A 17,854-nucleotide genomic window follows, 5' to 3' on the forward strand; every position below is an offset into this window, starting at 1 on the left:
CGTATGCCTGTTTGTTGAGTGTTTTTTTACCAGTTTGCTATCACTGCTTCTTTCATTTAGCAATTTTTCAAAGTAGTACTCCATACTTCAAGGATATCTTTTTCTCCAGTTTTCATGTCACCTTTATCATCTTTAATTCCTTTTACAACACTCCTCCCTTTCTGAGCTTCTTCAAAAACCTGCAATAATATCTTGCCACTTTCTTGATATTTATTTTCTATGTTCTTACGAAAGTGTTCCCATGACTTTTGTTTAGCTAGTTTTACACAGTATTTAGACTTTCTTACATTTGTCTCTGTATTCTTTAAGAGCACAAGCTTACTTATTTGCCAAGAAACTTTGTTTTTAGCTCTGACAATCATTTCCTACTCTATTTAGATCCCCAAAAAAGACCAACGTTTCCTTTTTCATTGTGTCAGTTGCTTTCTCTAAAGCCTCAAAATATTTCTCTAATTCTACCTTAGTCGAATGTTCTGTGGGACCATAGGCACAAATAAGTTAGATTTCTTTACTACCAAAAATAGCATCGTAAATCATAATATTTATTGTCAAATGATAGTATGTCAAATGATAGTATACAAATCCATACTTCTAATCTTTAAATGTAAACCTGTGGTAACTATAAACAATAAATTAGATGATAACCATGCTAATTAACTTTAATGAAAGTGCAGATAATTTATACTAAAGATAATATTATATCATCAGTGTGTAGACACAAGCAGTCAATGAAGAGAAAAATGGTTGCTGCGAGATAGAAATTAATATATTAATAAATAATATTAAAACTATATTTGATGTTTCTCCTAAACTTTTCAGAGAGAGATATAATCGTTCTGATTCAGGTTTGGCTTATGTAAAAAGGCTTTGCAACTTTCTTTGTAAAGGTATTCATATTTAAAACTGCTTCTATGGAGAAGCCAAGCTTCATCCCACCAGATATGATGTTTAGCATCAATACTATACCATGCTGTACCATACCAGACTTTTGAGGTTTCAAAGGGTAATATTGATGTTCATTCATTCTTTTTTTCCACAGAACGGACTGTCTGTCCGAAGTATGCAGATTGCATTCACAAGGAATCTGGTAAACACCAACTAACAATAGAGGTGATAGTTTGTTTGTTGTAGATGTTAACAGATGCGAAATTTTGTTGATGTGGGAATAAGGTGATACTTCTTCAAAACCAATTCTACAATAGGTTCAGAGATACCAGAAATATACTGGATTTGGAACCCTGTGGTCTGTTGAAGAACAAATGTTTCTCTCTCTCTTCCAAAAGTTTGGGAGATTCTCATTTTATGTAAACTTAAAAAATAGTTTTAATATTTATTAATATATTAATTTCTGGCTTGCAGCAACCATTTTTAATTGGTAAACTGATTATTGTATGTACCTTTACTGTGGTTATCGTGTAAATTGTTTATCTATTCTGTTAGCTGATAAAATATTGTTAGGGTTGGCAGAATAAGATTTAATATCATGATCAAATGAGTTAATAAAAGATTTTACAGTCTTCTTGCATTTTTAAACATGCACTTATGCAGTATAATTAAGCTACTACTCCTCCCCCCCTTTATTTTAAATATGAGATAGTCTTTCCAACCTGGTTGACTGAGGATAGCATATCTGCTCTGAATCCAATAGGCTGGATGTTTATGAACAACTTATGTGAATCCAGTTTCTTCTATGCAGGAAGGTAATAGATAAATTTCCTTGTATGGTGTGAGATCATGTTCTGCTTATTAACCTTATCACTGCTGAGAAAATAAAGCCAACCAAACTCTCCCTGCTGACTTATTTTCTTCATCATCATCAAATTTCTGCAGTGTACCCTCAAGGGGTACACTGCAGGAATTTGCAGTGCTACGATAGTACTACATGAAAAAATATTACATCATTACTAACTTCCTATCTACAATTTTCCTCCAAATCAGTCTGTTACTTGTCAAGACTCCAACATTATCAGATCTTATATTTCTGTCATCTAAGGCACTTTGTACCGTATCAATCCACCTATATCTTGGTCTTCCTCTGGGTCGTTTTGCTGCCAACCTGGCAGAGAACACTTGTTTTGCTAATCTTTCCTCACCCGTTCTGTTTAAGTGACCATACCACCTGAGAATAGCTCTGCTAACGTATTCCTGGATGCTGACCATGTCAAGTTCTTTCCTAATATCTTCGTTTTTAATATGATATTTTCATTGATGCCATCTGTTCACCCCTATAATCTTTCTCAGGACTCTCATATCTGCGGTTAAGTGTTTTACTTCTGACCCAGCTCTCAGCTCCATAAATTAAAACTGGTTTGAACACCGTCTTGTATACAGCTAATTTAGTGCTCCGACTAATTTCTCTCTTATTCCATATGAATTTATTCAATTGACTTCCCACCATACCAGCTTTGCTGATTCTGTTGTCTATTTCTATATTTATTTTACCTTCTTCAGGAAAAATCATGCCTAATTAGCTGAAATGTTTTACTTGTTCCACAGGTTCTCCATTCACAACACAATTGCCATTTTCAACGATTCTGCCTATTTTCATTGTCTTTGTCTTTTTATTGCTGACCTTCATACCATATCTATTACAACAGCTATTCAATTTAGTCAGAGAATCTTGCAGACTTGTACCGGATTTATTTAGAAGTATAACATCATCCACATAAAGCAAAGAGCTGACATTAATATCTCCAATTTTGGTATCATGTTTAATACCACTTTCCTTCATAATGTGATCCATAGAGGTAATGAATAACAGAGGGGATAATGTACATCCTTGTCTCACACCAGATTTAACATTAAACTATCTTCCTGTACTTCCTTCAATTCTAACTGCTTACAACTCAAATAAAGACTAAGTATTGCTTGATATAATACCCCTTTGACACGGTATAACTGTAGCGTATTGAATAGCTTCTCTCATGGCACCTTGTCATATGCCTTTTCCAGATCTACAAAACTTAAATACAGATCTTTGTTATATTTCCATGCTTTCTCGACTATTTGTCGTAAAGTGAAGATCTGATCCTGACAGCCTCTATTTGGCCTGAATCCAGCTTGTTCTTCACCAAGCTTTTCTTCCACAATTCTTCTCAACCGTTTCTCAAGTATACTTGCATAGATCTTGCCAGGAACACTCAGTAGGGAAATACCTCTGTAATTTTCACATTCAGTTTTATTTCCCTTTTTATATATGGGTACTATTAGAGCTCTACTCCAATCATCGGGAATTCGTCCCTCTGTCCAGGCTTTCTAAACTATGCAGTGCAGCCACTGTAAGACTCTTATACCACCATACTTCAGCATTTCTGGTCGAATATCATCTACTCCTGCTGCCTTTCCACATTTCAAGCCTTTGATTGCTTTTTTTACTTCAAGTATGGATATGTATTTCTGACTGTATGTCTATTGAGTGTTTTTTAACAATGTGCTATCGCTGCTTGTTTCATTTAGCAATTTATCGAAGTAATTACTCCATACCCCAAGGATATCTTTTTCTGCCGTTTTCATGTTGCCTTTATCATTTCTAACTCCTTTTACAGCACTCTTTCCTCCATTCCTAAGCTTCTTCAACAACCTCCAGAATATTTTGCCACCTTCTTGATATTTATTTTCTATATTCTTGCCAAAGTCCTCCCATGACTTTTGTTTAGCTAGTTTTACACATTGTTTAGCATTCTTGCTTTTGTCTCTATATCCTCTAAGAGCACAAGCTGACTTATTTCACAGGAACTTTTGATATGCTTTCTTCTTTTCCTTCTCTGCCTCTTTAACTTCCTGTGTCCACCATGGAGTTCTGATTTTTTTTATCCTTGCAGATAACCTCACCACATGTCTCTCTGGCAGAATCAATCAATGTTTTCTTCAGAGTTTGCCACTGAATCTCCAAGGTTTGATTTCTGTTCTCAAACTCTTCCATTTTTTCTTCAATTATCTTTATGTATTTTAGTCTACAATTCACATCTGAGAGCTGCTCAACTTTTATTCACTTTAAAACTTACATGTTATTCTTTTCAATATGAAATTCAATTTTATCCTGCTCAAGACTAAATAGTGATCGCTTCCAATTTCAAATTCCTCTGTACATTCTGGTGTCCTGTACCAGGGAGAAAACATCACTATCAACAATAACATAGTCAACGAGATGTTGTTTATAATAGAACACAGAAACTAAGTAAATAATTAATTTATTAACTTGATGCTGATATTTTGCTGGTGTTATAACCAGCATCTTCAGAGCACAAAAACACTGTTTGTCACAATACGCGAGACTAAAACAACATGGTGTACTTAAAACAAAATTGTAGCAGCAACACAAAGACTAGAGTCCTGATTTTGGCACCCTCTATCTGAAAAAAAAAAAAAAACAGCTATCATATATTACTAGAGTCCTAGAGAAGTGCTAGTTTTTTCTTAATATGACTGTCTCCCAGATCTTCGGCAAGTTAATACAGCCATATTTGTCGAGATTTGGAGTGTGTTTTAGGGCGTCTGTCGCCTCTAAGAACAATCTCTCTGATTTATACGGGTTTCTGTGTAGTACTTTTGTGTTTTTCCAGTTGATCCTGTGTGCAGGGGTATCCAGAGCATGGTCTGCTAGGCCCGACTTCCCATAATGATAATTCCAGACGTATCTTTTATGTTCGCTGATGCGGATGTTCACAGTTCTTCCTGTTTGACCATAGTAGGCTTGATTGCATGAGCAGGGTACTTGGGTGAGCGGATGAGGGTGGCTAATTTGCTACATGGTCTGAATGTAGTGCGTAGTTTATGTTTATTGAGAATTCTTGAGATCTTTTCGGATGTGCCTTTAATGTAAGGGATGGTGACTGTTTTGTTGTAGTTCTCTGTGGTGGATGGTGGGAGGGGTTTCTTAGGAGTGTTTAGTATTTTGTTTATTTTATGTGGATTGTAGCCGTTGGCCAAGAAGGTGTGGAGTAAGTGAGTCAGTTCAGCAGTAAGACCTTGTCTTTGGAACAGATTGCTCTCGCTCTATGGGTTAGCATTTTTAATATGCCATATTGTTGAGAAGGATGATGGTGTGATTGTTTGTGTAAGTATCTGCTTGTATGTGTGGGTTTTCTAAAAACTGAAAATGATAAGGAACCATCTGAGAGACGTGTGATGAGTGTATCCAGACATGTGATGAGATATGGCAGAATCAATCAATGTTTTCTTCAGAGTTTGCCACTGAATCTCCAAGGTTTGATTTCTGTTCTCAAACTCTTCCATTTTTTCTTCAATTATCTTTATGTATTTTAGTCTACAGTTCACATCTGGGAGCTGCTCAACTTTTATTCACTTTAAAACTTACATGTTATTCTTTTCAGAAATATCAGCATCAAGTTAATAAATTAATTATTTACTTAGTTTCTGTGTTCTATTATACCGTTAAAATAATAAACAACATGTTCGACGAACACATAAGTCTGTCCACACGTTTAAGGATTCTTCACGGAGACGATATCGTACGCAGGACACGACAATATGGTAAGTGGAAGTTGAAATTGGCGCAGCAACTAAACAGGTTAGCCTTCTTAAAGAGGTGCCGAGACACCAAATTAATACCGAACTGTTTTAATATCAAAAACAAGTTCCACTCGGCCAAAGCCCAATGCATCTATAAACGAGCGAGTGTAGTGCTTTTACGTGAACAGATTAACACCACTCGCCTGGAATTAGCGAAAGCAAATGTAACCATCAGCGCATTATGAGAATCACTGCATAATATTCTAAATACTGAACTGTGGGAGATCGTAGATAACATCACCGAGACAACGGCAAAAAAAGAATTCGACAGAGTCAAAAACCGGCACCAAAATAAGTTTAAAAATCTCCAACAACGGAACATCATACAGCGACTGCAATTACAACAAGACCTCGTCGTCGTGAATCTATCGTCACTCACCTTAAGCAAAGAAGCCACGACTGCTTTAAGTCGAGGGCACAACTTTGCCATAACTCCCAAGCAAGTTCCAAAAGCCGAAATAATGGCGTCCATCGAACGAGGAATTTACGACCTGCCTCCAACAATAGCTAACAACATACGTTTAGATGTGGCCAACATCCTAATCAAGTCCAAGCCTCCCAAAAATAATATCCCACATAAGGAATTCATTGCTATAAAAGAGCTATACAGCAACAGCCAGATTACCATAACAAAAGCAGACAAAGGAAATACAACCGTGGTGATGGACACAACTGAATATGAAAACAAAATGCACACACTATTACAAGATCAGTCAACATACAAAATCATAGATTGCAATCCCACCAACACACAAAAGAATAAGGCAAGAAAATTATTGAAAAAAGTCACTTCCTGGCCCAAAGATACAGTTAACAAACTCAAACCCTTTCATGTTAAAACACCGAGGATCTATGGAGCACCAAAAATTCACAAACAAGGTACACCCCTACGCCCAATTGTGGACAGTATAAATAGTCCCACATACAAACTGGCTAGACATTTAGCAAAGCTACTAGCCACTCTCACAAACAATTCTCCCTCCTTTGTCAAAAATTCAGCACACCTAAAAAGCATCTTACAACACCTTACCCTAAAAAGCTCAGACTTAATAGTAAGCTTTGGCATCACGTCACTATTCACAAATGTACCACTAATAGAAACCCTCAATCTACTGAAGTCACACTTCCCCCCTGATATATTTGAACTATTCAAATTCACAATACATGCAGGATATTTCACATGGAAAGGGAAAATATACAAACAAATTGATGGGACAGCCATGGGCTCCCCCCTTTCTCCCTCCCTAGCCAACTTTTACATAGAACACCTGGAAAAACAAGCAATCAACACAGCCACTCTCAAACCAACACTTTGGCTACGCTATGTTGATGATATGCTTGCTATTTGGCCACATGGCCCTGAGACATTGAAAACATTCTTAGCACATTTAAATAGCCAACATCCAAAAATCCACTTTACTATGGAACTGGAAGCCAACAACTGTCTGCCCTTCCTGGATACACTCATCACACGTCTCCCAGATGGTTCCTTATCATTTTCAGTTTTTAGAAAACCCACACATACAGGCAGATACTTACACAAACAATCACACCATCATCCTGCTCAACAATATGGCATATTAAAAATGCTAACCCATAGAGCGAGAGCAATCTGTTCCAATGACAAGGCTCTCACTGCTGAACTGACTCACTTACGCCACACCTTCTTGGCCAACGGCTACAATCCACATAAAATAAACAAAATACTAAACACTCCTAAGAAACCCCTCCCACCATCCACCACAGAGAACTACAACAAAACAGTCACCATCCCTTACATTAAAGGCACATCCGAAAAGATCTCAAGAATTCTCAATAAACGTAAACTACGCACTACATTCAGACCATGTAGCAAATTAGCCACCCTCATCCGCTCACCCAAAAGGACAGCATTCCTCCTTTATCACATCCAGGAGTCTACCAAGTACCCTGCTCATGCAATCAAGCCTACTATGGGCAAACAGGAAGAACTGTGAACATCCGCATCAGCGAACATAAAAGATACATCCAGAATTATCATTATGGGAAGTCGGGCCTAGCAGTCCATGCTCTGGATACCCCTGCACACAGGATCAACTGGAAAAACACAAAAGTACTACACAGAAACCTGTATAAATCAGAGAGATTGTTCTTAGAAGCGACAGAAGCCCTAAAACACACTCCAAATCTCAACAAATATGGCTGTATTAACTTGCCGAAGATCTGGGAGACAGTCATATTAAGAAAAAACCAGCACTTTTCTAAGACTCTAGTAATATATGATAGCTGCTTTTTTTTTTTATTTTTTTTTCAGATAGAGGGCACAAAATCAGGACTCTAGTCTTTGTGTTGCTGCTACAATTTTGTTTTAAGTACACCATGTTGTTTTAGTCTTGCGTATTGTGACAAACAGTGTTTTTGTGCTCTGAAGATGCTGGTTATAACACCAGCGAAATATCAGCATCAAGTTAATAAATTAATTATTTACTTAGTTTCTGTGTTCTATTATACCGTTAAAATAATAAACAGCATGTTCGACGAACACATAAGTCTGTCCACACGTTTAATAGTCAACGAGACTTTTCTTATTCCTAGCCTCTTCTCTCCATATGAATTTGTACACATTTTTATGTTGGAACATGCTGTTAGTAATAACTTGTCCATATCCTGAGCCGAAATCCGACAGATATTTGCCATTATTATTAGCTTTGCTCTTTTCTCGAAATTTTCCCAAAACATTTTTGTATGTCTGACAATCACTTCCTACTCTGCTATTTAGATCCCCAACAAGGATCAACTTTTCCTTTTTCATTGTGTCAGTAACTTTCTCTAGAGCCTCAAAAAATTCCTCCACTTCTACCTTAGTAGAAATTTCTGTGGGACCATAGGCATAAATAAGTCTCATTGTCCAGTTCCCCATTCTCATATTTTCCCACATTACTCTACTTGAGACTGCCTGCCATTGAAGAAGACTAGCCTCATATTTTGTGTTGAATACTATGGCTACTCCTTGTTTTTCTTGGTTGTCATTGCCTGAATATAACATTTTGTATTTATTGCTCAGAAAGATCTCACCAGTTTTTGTCTTTTTTGTTTCAGTCACCCCTACTATGTTGATCTGGTACTTATCTAATTCCTCAGCTAGCTCCATTTCTTTGCCATTCAGGCTTCTTACATTGATAGTACCGCTCTTTAACTCTGGTGATGTTGAGTTGGGGTTTGTTTTCAGATTTGTTCCATAACTTGCAAAACTTCAAGCTATTTATTTTCAGTTCAAGGTTAATGGAAATTGTGACACATAAATTATGTTTTATTGAAAATCTTGCTCAGTATTTTTATAATGCTGAACATTCTTACTCACTCCATCATCCTTTCAGAATTTTAGCATTGTAAATTTTTGAAAATTTTTTTCTTAGGGAAGTCATCTGAAAATCAATAATTATTGTTTTTCCCTGTTTTGTTTTTACTTTGTACAGTATCTGAGAATTTATATGTGCAGGAGGTGAAAACTTACTTTACTATTGCTTGAAGTCCTTATGCAAACATTCAGTAGAATCATGTCAGCTACTCATGTTATTCTTATTGTATTCCATAGTAGAAGACTGTTAAGTTACACAGTAGAACTTCATTATTGGGTGATTCATCTTTCTTTTTTTCCTGATTACTTCATATAATTTTCTTGAATTATGGTCATCATGCGCATGTTCTCTGTTTTTACTATCTCTGCAAAGATACAGACCATGTAACATGTTGGCTGAAAGATTCCTTCTGCTATATGCAGAAGGAATCTTTAGTTTGTCTAAAAATACTCAAACTCAGCAAGGACACCATTTATAAACCAAAAAAATAAACCACTCAAGATAAAGATTCCTTCTGCTGTATGCAGAAGGAATCTTTAGTTTGGCTGAAAATACTCAAACTCAGCAAGGACATCATTTATAAACCACTCAAGATAACTCGAGTTTAGGATAGCAGTAAAAAGGTTAAAGGCCCGAGGTTGCCTAGAAAAGTTCTCTGTTTAGTTTTCTAGAGACAACATTCCAGATTATCTTCACATAAAAAACTGCAAATTGAGTTTAATCAGTTAGTATGGTCATATCTTGAAAAGAGTATATTTAGGAATTATGCTGCAAACATAGAGGAGAAGAGTTAAACAAATTTTGTGCAATCTTTGCATTTTTATTTTACAGGTTTCTTTGGGAATTTATGCAGGTCAAATTTATTCAGGATCAGAACTTTCCAAATTTTCAGATGAAGATCAAGTGTTAATGGGTAGGTTTGTTGATTTTTTTCATATGTATTATTATTTTAAAACTGCTATGTTTTATTGGTCTTAGTTAAATAATCTAATTTCTGGATGCAGAAGATAATGGTGTGCTCAAATGATGTTGATAAAAGTAATTCAGGAATAGAATGTGTTGTTCTAATATTAGTCCCTTTTGTCTTTCCACACACTTTTCATCTCTTTTTTAAAAATATGAGGAGGGTGGAGCTGCTTTTGTTATTCATGCTCCAACCACATGTGGTCATGCTTTGCAGTATGAAGGTCTTTCTTGTCCACTGTAAAACTGCTTTGCACTGCTGATCAGTTCATGATGATTTAATATGTTGCTTTAAATGGAGAATACAAACACAAACGATTGACTTACTCTGAAAGTAGGGGGAAAGAAGGCAGTATTTCCGAGTCTTGTATCCTTTATATTAATATAAAATTATCTGTATTATATTAATATTTTGTTATATTCATTTATTTATTAGTTATTATATTTATTCAAGAGAAAATCAGCTAAAAAACCTTTTATCCCTTATAGGGAGTATGCAAGGCTAGTTTAGTCCTATCTAACTTTTGGAGACTAAGCAGGCAGTTCATTCTCCACTAGTAGCCTGCTGGCTACTAGTGGAGAATGAACAGAATGAACAGACAGCTGGCTCAAGACTATCATTAATTATAAGTGGCAACTGATGAAGCGACTAGCAAACAAGTGCTGCCATCTCATGGTCACTAACAGAATATGTTATTGTCTGTAATAGTGTGGGTTCTATGGTCGTTTTTCTTGAGTTTGCAGGATGAAAAACCCAATTTTCTGGAAGAAAAAATCCACTTGTTCATGCCAGAGATTGACTTAGTCAGGAATTGATCAAAGAAAGGCTTAGAAAAAGTTCCTCTAGTCAGTCACTAGAGTTGAACTTAAGTCAATCTTCAGGTGGCCTGAGGATCGAGGATGCAAACACCACTTCCACTGAACTACACAGGCCTATTATATTTATTATTGTATAAATTTTATTATATTATATACATTTTTATTACTTTTGAATAGTTATTGAAGTTGTAAATACTGTCATGTCACTTTTTACTACATTCATTAACAGCCTTTCCAATAGTCAGTTGCTCAAAATGTTGAACTAAAAGAGCTTAAAGATATGCACTTGTGTAGAAGTAGATTAGTCAAGACAGGGCTAGAGAGACATGGTAGGAGTTTAGTGTAGAGATGGTTGAGACATCACTGGGATTTTTTCCTGGTCAGTTGTGCAAGGACTGACTTGAACAGTTATCATCGTTTCCTGATTTGTATCCTGTCAGAGTGTTCATAATACTATTATAGTGTTATGTATGCTACATAAGTTTATTACTAGCTTAGCACCTGCAATTTTCTTTTGAATTAATTTATTTGTTAAGTCTCTAGTGGTGTCAGATTTTACATTTCAATCTTTTTAGACTTACTAACTTATTGATCTGTCTAGAACTTCATCTTTCCTGGCATCAGGCACCTGTTTTATTAACCTTTCATCTCCCATTTTGTTTAAATGACCATGCTTAAAATAGCTCCATATAAATATGGTTAAATTATTCTAATGATTTTAAGTTCCTTTATGTTATCCTCATGTTTAATTTCTGCCATTGGTGCTATCTTTTCACTCATGTAATTTTAGTCAGAATTCTGTTGTGTGTAGTCTCCAGTCTTTGATTAACTGTTTTATTTCCAACCAACTTTCAGATCCAAAATTAAAATTGGTGTAAACACTGTCTGTATTTGTGTACATACAGGCTGTCCTGTGTATCAATTTTGCTTATTATAATTATTTATTTCCATATTTGATTTGTCATATTCACTAAAGTTGTGCCTAAATAGCTGAAGTGTTTTACTTGTTTCATCATTTTTCCATTTTCCTGCCTATTTTCATAGTTGGTCTTTTTATTGCTACTTTTCACATCAGATTTCTGATAGCAGTTATTCAGTTTAGTTAAATAGTCCTGAAGTAGTGGATATTTAGGAGTACATCATCTGCATAAAGCAAGAAGTTGAGTTTAACAACACTCATTTGGATGTCAGACCACTCCGTAATGCAATCCATATTCTTCTTCTCTTCTATCCTGAAGGTGGGTTGACTACCACGTGGATAAGAGCCTTTCACTGTTCTCTCCCTAAAGCAAGCTTTTTCATATGCCAGCAGCTTTGAAAGTCCAATGCAGTTGTATATCCTTCAGGTTATTACTCACCTACAAAGTATAGACTGTATATTGCTCTGCACAGTGTTTCATTTACACCGTCAAATTGTAGCATTTTAAAGTTAGCATCATACCATGTGCATCTTTCAGATCTGTGATACACAAATACAGATACCTGTTATTGTCATGTGATTTCTCAAACTGTCTTAAAGTAAAAACTTACAAAACCTGTTTTGCTGAGCCCAGCTTGTTTTTTTCCAAGTTTCTCAAGCAACTTGCTTGTATTAATCTTTTTTTTTTTTTTTAAACAAATACTATGGGGAAATTTCTTTGCGTTTCTCACTTTTTTTTTTTTTTTAAGGTTGTATCTAGAGATGTGTTTTACAAACTGAGTGTTTAGTGTACCCACTTCCTAACCAATAGCCTACAGGTTTGATTCCTACCATTTGCATGGGGGTTTGTGATCTTCAGATGGAGATCATCTGAAATGATTGCCCATGGGAGACCATCTTTCTGGTTCTTTGGAAGTCTAGAATGGCTTGAAAAAGATCTGTGCATGATTTCTAGAGATGGGTTTCTGAACTATGTAAAAAAATAAATAAATAAACAAAAAAAAACAAAATTAATAAAAATCCTTAGCCCACCCACTTATATTAACATACTATACATTTGCTGGAATTTATGGGTACATATCAGGAATTTGATGATGATCATGATGCATCACATAAGTAAACTAGCTTTGTTGGCAGAAAAAGTGAGTCAGAAATCTGAAACATGAAAAGGCAGATGGAGTAGATGAAGTTAGACTACAAATGACTGAAATATGAAGATATATAAAGTTTTAAGTGGCTATGCAGCATAACTCAGAAGGCCTAATCAGAAAGTCAATTCACAGATTTCTTATTATTTTTGTGACTAGTTTACTCATTTGATGCATCATGATCATCGTAAAATTCCTGATATATGCTCTAGAGGATGTACAAGATAATTTAATAGTACTTACATGAAATATTTACATAATTACTAACTTCCTCTTGACAATTTTTCTCAAATTAATTTCTTGTCAGATCTTATATTTTGGTTTTTAAGGCCTTTATCAATCCATCTAGATCTTGATCTTTCTTTTAGTCTTTTCTTCCGTCTTTGCAAAAAAAAAAAAAAAAAAAATGTTTTGCTAACCTTTCCTCTTCCAATCTTTTTTTAAGTTACAATGCTGCCTGAACTTAGCTCTGTTCACACATTCTTGAATGCTAATAATGTCAGCTTCCTTTCTAATATCTTCATTTTTAATATAATTCTGCTATTGATGCCTTCTGTTCAGTCCCTTAATCTTTCTCAGTCTTTCATCAAGAGATTTATTTCTACCCCAGTTCTCAGATCCACAAGTAAAAATTTGGTTTGAACTCTGTCTTGTATACAGCTACTTTAGTGTTTTAACTAATCTCTCACTAATTTGGAGAGAAGAGCAAAGCTAATAATAATGGCAAATACCTGTTGGATTTCTGCGCAGGATATGGACTGGTTGTTATTAACACCATGTTCCAACATAAAAATGTGCACAAATTCACATGGAAAGAAGAGGCAAGGAATAAGAAGTCTCATTGACTATGTTATTGTTGATAGTGATGTTTTCTCCCTGGTGCAGGACACCAGAGTGTACAGAGAATTTGAAATTGGAAGTGATCACTATTTAATCTTGAAAAGGATAAAACTGAATTTCATATTGAAAAGGATAACATGTAAGAAAGTTTTAAAGCGAATAAAAGTTGAGCAGTTCTCAGATGGGAACTGTAGACTAAAATACACGAAGATTATTGAAGAAAAAATGAAAGAGTTTGAGAACAGGAACCAAACCTTGGAGATTCAGTGACAAACCTTGAAGAAAACCCTGATTGATTCAGCCAGAGAGGCATGGAATGAGGTTGTCTGCAAGGATAGAAAAATCAGAACTCCATGGTGGACACAAGAAGTAAAAGAGGCAGTGAAGGAAAAGAAGAAAGCATATCAAAAGTTCCTAGCAAATAAGTCAGCTTGTGCTCTTAGAGAATATAGAGACTAATGTAAGAAAGCTAAACACTGTGTAAAACTAGCTAAACAAAAGTCATGAGAAGACTTTGGCAAGAAAATAAATATCAAGAAGGTGGTAAGATACTCTTTCCTCCATTTCTAAGAAACTTAGAAATGGACTGTAAAAGGAGTTAGAGATGATAAAGGTGACATGAAAACAGGAGAAAAAGATATCCTTGAAGTATGGAGTAATTACTTTGAAAAACTGCTAAATGAAACAAGCAATGATGATAGCACAGTGGTAAAAAAACACTGACCAGGCATGCAGTCAGGAATACATATCCATGTATTCCTGAAGTAGAAAAAAAAATTCCTTGAAGTAGAAAAAGCTATCAAAGGCTTGAAATGTGGAAAGGCAGCAGGAGTAGATGATATTCAACCAGAAATGCTGAATTATGGTGGTATAAAAGTCTTACAGTGGCTGCACTGCATAGTTCAGAAGGCCTGGACAGAGGGACGAATTCCTGATGATTGGAGTAGAGCTCTAATAGTACTCATATATAAAAAGGGAAATAGAACTGAATGTGAGAATTACAGAGGTATTTCTCTACTGAGTGTTCCTGGCAAGATTTATGCCAGTATACTTGAGAAATGGTTGAGAAGAATTGTGGAAGTAAAGCTTGGTGAAGAGCAAGCTGGATTCAGGCCAAATAGAGGCTGTCATGATCAGATCTTCACTTTACGACAAATAGTTGAGTTTTAACCTAGATGGCGCCATATTAAGACTTTAGTCTTGTGTTGCATGCTGCAATCACTTTTTTCTAGCCCCACTGTTACACCGGATTGTGGTTATCTTGCCTTTGTAACAAACTTTGTGTTGTGTGCTCTGAAGATGCTGGATATAATACCAGTGAAATATTAGCTTTTAAGTTAATAAATAGTTATTTTCTTAACCATCTGTGTTCTTATTATACCGTGAAACCTATTACAACATGTCTGACGAACACATAAACCTATCCACACGTATCAATAGTTGAGAAAGCATGGGTATATAACAATGATCTGTATTTAAGTTTTGTAGATCTGGAAAAGGCCTTTGACAAGGTGCCAAGAGAGAAGCTATTCAGTACGCTACAGTTAAATGGTGTAGATGGGGCATTATATTAAGCAATACTTAGTCTTTATTTGAGTTGTAAATCAGCAGTTAGGATTGAAAGAAGTATAAGAAGATGGTTTAATGTTAAATCTGGTGTGAGACAAGGATGTACATTATCTATATGGATCATGTTATGAAGGAAAGTGGTCTTAAACCACTTTCATAACTGATATCAAAATTGGAGATATTAATGTCAGCTCTTTGCTTTATGCAGATGATGTTATACTTCTAAATAAATCTGCTACAAGTCTGCAAGATTCACTGACTAAATTGAATAGCTGTTGTAGTAGATATGGTATGAAAGTCAGCAATAAAAAGACAAAAACAATGAAAATAGGCAGAAGCATTGAAAATGTCAACTGTGTTGTGAATGGAGAACCTGTGGAACAAGTAAAACATTTCAGCTACTTAGGCACTGTTTTTAGTGAAGATAGTAAATTAAATATAGAAATAGACAACAGAATCAACAAAGCTGGTATATGGTAGGAAGTCAAATAAATAAATTCATATGGAAAGAGAGAAATTAGTCGGAACACTAAATCAGCTGTATACAAGACAGTGTTCAAACCAGTTTTAACTTATGGATCTGAGAGCTGGGTCAGAAGTAAAGCACTTGACCAAAGACAAGAGATCGCAGATATGAGAGTCCTGAGAAATATTAGAGGTGTGAATAGATGGCATCAATGACAATATCATATTAAAAACGAGGATATTAGGAAAGAACTTGACATTGTCAGTATCCGGGAATGCGTTAGCAGAGCTAATCTCAGGTGGTATGGTCACTTAAATGGGCGAGGAAAGATTAGCAAAACAAGTGTTCTCTGCCAGGTTGGCAGGAAAACGACCCAGAGGAAGACCAAGATATAGGTGGATTGATACGGTACAAAGTCCTTAGACGATAGAAATATAAGATCTGATAATTTGCTCTTTTAAGGATACTTGTGACATAAGACTGAATGATTAATGCATGTAAACACAAGAAAGATATTTAATTAACTAGATATTTCAGTCTGGAAATAGCAGACCATCCTCAGTGGTATTACAAGAACAGTTATAAAAAAATACAAGCTAGAATATTAACAATAGATCGTTTAAAATAGAACAAGCCGTGTGATGTTATATTACTAAGTATGAAACAGAATATTTTGAAGTAGAGACATGATTAAAAAAATAATAATAATAAAAAAATAAAATAAAATAAAAAATTAATGAGTAATCTTGATTAGACTCCCAGATTTTTGATATAGATATACAGTCATTACGATTCAGGTTGGGAAAGCAAGGCCTCCACGCTTTCCTTGAACATACGTTCAAACCTATAACGGGATATATGTAAGAGGCGAGTCCTGAACCAAAGGATGTTGCGGTCAGTTTCAATCTCGTGCTGAGCCAATTCAGACTTTTCAGGTTTGTTGTGAAGAATGGAGGATTGATGTTCTTGGATTCTTTTTTGAAGAGAACATCCAGTCTGTCCAAAAAAGGATAGATCACAGTTGCACGGAATTTGATGTACTCCAGGAAGAGATAAAGTTGAGCGTTTGTCTTTAGGAGAAGGAAAATGAGAAGACAATTTGTTAATAGGTGAATAAGTAGCTGTTAAATCATATTTCTTTAAAATTCTTGTGATAGGTTCTGAAATACCAGAGATATAAGGAATTGGCACTCGACGTAATGAAACTTTGTTGTTTTGTGGAAGATTATAAGAATTGAAAAGATGTTGAGTACTTTTTTCAGAAAAGCCATTGAGTTTCATGTGTTGTTGGATAGTAAAAAGTTCTTTCTGTAGATAATCAAAGCTAGAATAATTTGTTTTTGCTCTTCTGATGAGGCATTTTATAATTCCTGTTTTTTGACATGGATGATGGGCTGATTCTTTAAGAATATAACGACCTGTGAACGTTGGTTTCCTGTATACTGTAGATGTAAGAATATTTGAAGGTGACCAGATGAGGAGAATGTCTAAAAAAGATAACTGGTTGTTTTCTTCTATTTCCATAGTAAACTTTATATGATGATGCAAGGAATTAATACTGTTTAAAAAAGAAGGTAAAGAGTTTTTGCTGTGAGGCCAAATAGTAAAGATGTCATCTATATATCTTACCCAAAAGGATGGTTGGAGGAAAATAGATGAGAAGAGAACATTTTCTAAATGTTTCAAATAAAAGTTGGCTAAAGCAGGAGAAAGAGGATTTCCTATGGCCGTTCCTTCTACTTGGCTGTAAAATTTATTTTGACATACGAAATATCCAGAATGTATTACAAAATCGAACAGTTTTATAATGTCTTCAGGATAGATGTCAGCAAGTAATTTTAAAGTTTCCTTGAGAGGTAAATTGATATAAAGATTCTATATCAAAGCTAACCATAAGATCTGTAGGTTGTAATGAGACATTTTTTAATTTATCTAAGAAATGTGAAGAGTTTTTTAAAAAAGAATTAGAGTTGCCAATATAAGATTTCAATAATTTAGCTAAATATTTGGCTATACGGTAAGTAGGAGAATCAATACAATCTACTATTGGACGGAGAGGATAGTCAATCTTATGAACCTTTGGAAGACCATAAAATCTAGGAGGTCTTGCAAAATGAGTTTTAAGTCTTTCAATTGTGTCTTTATCTAAACTGATGACTTCATCTAAGAGAGAATTTAATTTCTTTAGTTGTCTGTTGGTTGGATTATAATCAATTTCTTGATATGTGGAGCAATCTCGAAGCAAAAGAGAAAGTTTTCT

At 35.1% G+C, this 17,854-nt stretch overlaps 1 protein-coding gene across 1 annotated transcript in view; it reads left to right on the forward strand.

Annotated features, from left to right (window-relative positions):
• Positions 1-17,854, forward strand: part of Nup107 (nuclear pore complex protein Nup107) — a 304,699-nt gene that overhangs the window by 38,464 nt on the left and 248,381 nt on the right. Inside the window, exon 5 of the mRNA XM_090410299.1 lies at positions 9,702-9,783. Within this exon, the coding sequence (XP_090266425.1) occupies positions 9,702-9,783 (82 nt within the window). The remainder of the gene's footprint in view (positions 1-9,701; positions 9,784-17,854) is intronic.

The sequence above is a fragment of the Typopeltis vanoorti genome, chromosome 20 (assembly GCF_054136105.1).
Source record: "Typopeltis vanoorti isolate ZY-2024b chromosome 20, IOZ_Tvanoo_1.0, whole genome shotgun sequence".
NCBI lineage: Eukaryota > Metazoa > Arthropoda > Arachnida > Uropygi > Thelyphonidae > Typopeltis > Typopeltis vanoorti.